The sequence below is a fragment of the Oratosquilla oratoria genome, chromosome 20 (genome assembly GCF_046742065.1).
Source record: "Oratosquilla oratoria isolate Oo_2021 chromosome 20, ASM4674206v1, whole genome shotgun sequence".
In the NCBI taxonomy this organism is placed as follows: domain Eukaryota; kingdom Metazoa; phylum Arthropoda; class Malacostraca; order Stomatopoda; family Squillidae; genus Oratosquilla; species Oratosquilla oratoria.
In genome coordinates this window covers 3,115,357-3,120,079 of record NC_134796.1, presented here as the reverse complement: position 1 = coordinate 3,120,079, position 4,723 = coordinate 3,115,357, and the positions used below count along the sequence as shown (strand labels likewise).

Here is a 4,723-nt window from a genome sequence, read left to right as displayed (position 1 = left end):
CGGCCAGGGCGCATTCGGCCACGTCTTCTGCGCCGAAAGGATCGAGGACAAAGCCACGGTGGCTATCAAAGTGATCCCGAAGGCTCTGGTATGTCGCTGGGCAGACCCCGAGAGGAGGGTGCCCTTAGAAGTAGCACTGCTGCAGAAGGTACAGCACGTGCAAGAAGTCGTCCAGCTCGACGAGTACTTCTTCGACAGAAGCTCCCTGTACATGGTGATGGAGCTTATTCCAGGTGCAGTCGACCTCTGGGACTACACGTCCAAGGTCGGTAACCTGGACAGCGAAGACGCCAGGATTGTGTTCCGACAGCTGGTGAAAGCTGTTTCTGAATGCCACGCAGCTGGCGTGGCCCATGGAGATATTCAGCTGGGGAACGTACTCGTCTTCAGAGACTCAGAGACAGGAATTCTGAGACTCAAGCTTCTGGACTTCGGTATGGGGAAGCTCATCCAAGAAGAAGACCCACACTCTCCAAAGGACCATGAAAGAGCGTCCGTTAAACAACTCGGAGAATTCCTGTATTACCTGGTCTACCACAAGTTCCCCTTCGGCGCAAAGTCCCAAAGGCTATGTTTCCCCGAACAAGTCGGAAGGACCTGCCGAGACCTTATCAAGAGGTGTCTCAAGAAAGAAGGCACCAATCTTAAAGACCTCAACGAGCACCCATGGGTCACAGGTCAAAGTGGTCGTAAGGTCAAAATGACGAAAAATGAAGCAAAGAAAACGAGTCCTTTATGCCGTTTTCTTCGAAAGGTTCGAAGATTGAGTTGCTTTGGTTAAGCATCTCACCTGGAAGTTGCCCCGAAGTCCCAGGTACTAACTAGCCCTGGTCTGTCTACCAACGCCTCTAGAAAGAGTCTACCGAAGAGCACCATAAGAGCAAAGAAATTTCTATGAAAAAAAAGGGAAATGAATAAAAAATTCTCTTATATAGAATCTTGAGGGTTCGAACCGTCCATCAACAATACTTATTAGAACATTCCACTTCAGCCCCTGTATGCTGGTAGCGTCATCGGAAGCGTGCTGGTCTCGCATTCATAAGAACATAAGAACACAGGAATGAAGGAGACTACAAGAGACCATAAGGCCTACACTAGGCAGTTCCATGTCCATTACCACCTGTCATCTCCATCCATAAAGTTGTCTAATCGTTTCTTAAAACATCTGATAATTTCAACGCCCACTACATGGATACTAAGTCTATTCCATTCGTTAACCACCCTATTAGTAAACCAATACATGCCTATATCCTTCTTAAATCTAAATTTGTCAAGGTTAAATCCATTACTGCGAATCCTACCCTTAGTTTTGGGTTCGAATCCCGCACTCCTCTCCGATTCTCAGCAGTGACTACTTGTCACCTGCCCCAACAGTCCCCAAAGTGCATAATGGGGTAAAGGTGACGGCTTCGGCCGCAGCCACTCAGCGTCTCCTGGCGTGGACTCCTCACATCATTGATCCCATTAGCGATAGAACACTTATATATATATATATATATATATATATATATATATATATCTTTATTCAACCACAAACAACTTTTAATTCCATGCCATCGCAATCGAGACTGAAGAATCGCTCGATGGAGACATTTTGTTGGAAATTGAAACGTGGACGAGCCGAGGATTCGAACCCAGCTAACCCGTAACAAAGTTACAGTGACTTAGACCAATGCGCTATCAAGAGAGTCTAAGTCACTGTAACTTTGTTACGGGTTAGCTGGGTTCGAATCCTCGGCTCGTCCACGTTTCAATTTCCAACAAAATGTCTCCATCGAGCGATTCTTCAGTCTCGATTGCGATGGCATGGAATTAAAAGTTGTTTGTGGTTGAATAAAGATACCAATTGATCGCTGGGAACCATTCAGTGTAGATGTGTGTATATATATATATATATATATATATATATATATATATATATAAATATATATATATATGTATAAGTATATATATATATGTATATGTATATATATATATATGTATATATATATATATGTATATATATATATATGTACATATATATGTATAAATATATATATATATTCATATAGGGTTAAAATCAGTAATAAGTGTCCATTCTCAGTTCTATAACGTAAATAGATGTAAATAAACGGACAGAAGATGTTATAATATTAAGTTTTATAATGTTGTTGGCAACCGCCATCATTTGAATTCTAAGTTGTAAAATATATTGTTGGCAATCGCCACCATTTTCTTCGTCACCTCTGTTGATGGAAAGCACCAGTTACAGAGGCGACACAATAAAGAACAGAAGCCACGCATAGTTTATCTCCAATGCCTCCAACCAATGTAGAACGACACAAGTCTACAATTATGATATATTTTTCTATTTCCTGTCGTCTCATAGTTGGGCAAAATCATCGACCCAGCTGCACTTCATTATGTTTAATTGCAGTAAACGATACTATAAAATGCGCCTCACCCACAGGGAAACTCGATTGCCACCGAAGTCTTTGACCTCTTGTTTCTCTTTATAAGCACGAATGAGGGGTCACATACATGAACCAGGTCGCGTCCTAGGAACAGGGGAATCATTAAATCTTACACACACACGCACACACACACACACGCACACACACGCACGCACACACACACACACACACACACACACACACACACACACACACACACACACACACACACACACACACATGCGTGTGTAAATATACCGCCTGATTAGGAATTTCATAATACCGTTCTTTCGTTAAAGGAATAATAATAATAGATAGAAAATAATATGGCCCTGAGGAATGAGCTAAAAAAAAAATTCTTTACATATTGCATCATATTTGCCAGATTTAAATCTTGTATGAGCTATGTCGTCTTGGTTAAGCAAACACATTGAGGGAACAATCTAATTTTCTTTAATGCCAGAGCCGAATTTTGCGCGTTTATTTGGGTTTGGCTAATTTCAGAATGATTTTCTAAGCGTAAAAGATATCAACCATAAAGGTTGATCAGTTTTGGCGTACACGGAAGAGACTATTCCTGGCATTTAGGGAGAACCAAATCAAGAAGAACGGAGTTACGAGCGCCACAGGAATGCGATCGAAGGTTATGTAAACCAGAACGCCCTCTGGGCTGAGATGACTCAATGAGAAGAGAACACGTTTACGCCGCTGGGGACGGAGGCGGCGTCGGTGCCGCCGGCGACAGTGGCCTGGCGTCTCGGCACCCCGAAAATCTACCGGCAATTGGTCCCCGGCCCACACAGTCACCGAAGTAAAATGACTCATCGCGAAGTTCCTCTCGAACTTCCGCATCGCGTGCCAGAGGGGACGAAAAACTTCGCTACCCATATAAGAACCTGAGGAGATTCACCTCTGTTGTGTGATTTACGGGGATTTATTTTGTCCAATTCCAGCCGGATCTCTTCCCCTTGTGGGGCGGACACTAGGCCAACTCCTTCTCTCAGGCCAGGTCTACCCTTTGGGTGAATAAACTCGCGTGGTATTAGCCACAAAGAGAATCTAAAAATACATCACCATTGCAATGGGGGTAAAGGCGGTGCCCATTGAGATCCATATCAGAGTTGGATAAAAGCGTTTTGCGCCTTTTTGGGCGTTCGTTTATCCTTATATGAAAAGCAAATTGTATCTTGGCTATTTTGGTGATGAGGAATATTGGGTGTGATATACAGTAGATTACATCAATAAACGTGTAAACACGATATTATTTCGATCGGAACTGTCGAGGAGAATATATATATATATATATATATATATATATATATATATATATGTGTGTGTGTGTGTGTGTGTGTGTGTGTGTGTGTGGGTGTGTGTGTGTGTGTGTATACATACACACACACACACATATATATATATATATACACACACACACACGTATATATATATACACACACACACACACACACATATATATATATATATATATATATATATATATATGTGCGTGTGTGTGTGTGTGTGTGTGTGTGTGTGTGTGTGTGTGTGTGTGTGTGTGTGTATGAATATAGATAGATATACATAGATGTATAGATATTTATGTATAGACTATATACATAGCTGTATGTGTATATATATATATATATATATATATATATATATATATATATATATATATATATATATATATTTATATACACATACAGGGTGCTCCAAAAGTATATGTCACATTACGACATTTTATATATTAATAGATATTGAAGATATCAAAACACAATTAAAATATATTGAAAGCTTAAAATTTCAAGTTTCTGAACAAGAAATATGAATACAAAAATGCAAGAAATTGATTTATTATAACCTTTTAAAAAAATTCAATGTGTGCGCTGTGATTTATACAGCATACATCCGTTCGATAATCCATTTCTTGCCAAACGCGACCTAGCATGGAGTTGTCGATGGTTACCAAGGTTACTGTTAATGGAGTCTTCAGGACATCCACGTCTCTGGGAAGGGGAGGTACATACAGCAAGCCTCTCAAATACCCCCAGAGGAAGAAATCGCATGGAATGAGATCATGAGACATATGGGGTCATTGCAGAAGCACGCGATCATGCACGTTTGTATTCATTATTTCTTGCATAGAAACTTGAAACGATAAGCTTTCAAGGTATATAAATCGAGTTTGATATCTTCAATAGTTATTAAGATATAAAGTGTCGTAATGTGACATATACTTTTGGAACACCCTGTATATACATACTGTGTATATATATATATATATATATATATAT

General features: G+C 40.2%; 1 protein-coding gene across 1 annotated transcript in view; it reads left to right on the top strand.

The window, feature by feature from the left end:
* LOC143036034 (serine/threonine-protein kinase pim-3-like) overlaps positions 1 to 781 on the top strand; it is an 813-nt gene extending 32 nt beyond the window's left edge. The window contains exon 1 of the mRNA XM_076203290.1: positions 1 to 781. This exon is cut by the window's left edge and continues 32 nt beyond it. Coding sequence (XP_076059405.1) covers positions 1 to 781 — 781 coding nt within the window.
* Positions 782 to 4,723: the final 3,942 nt, after the last annotated feature.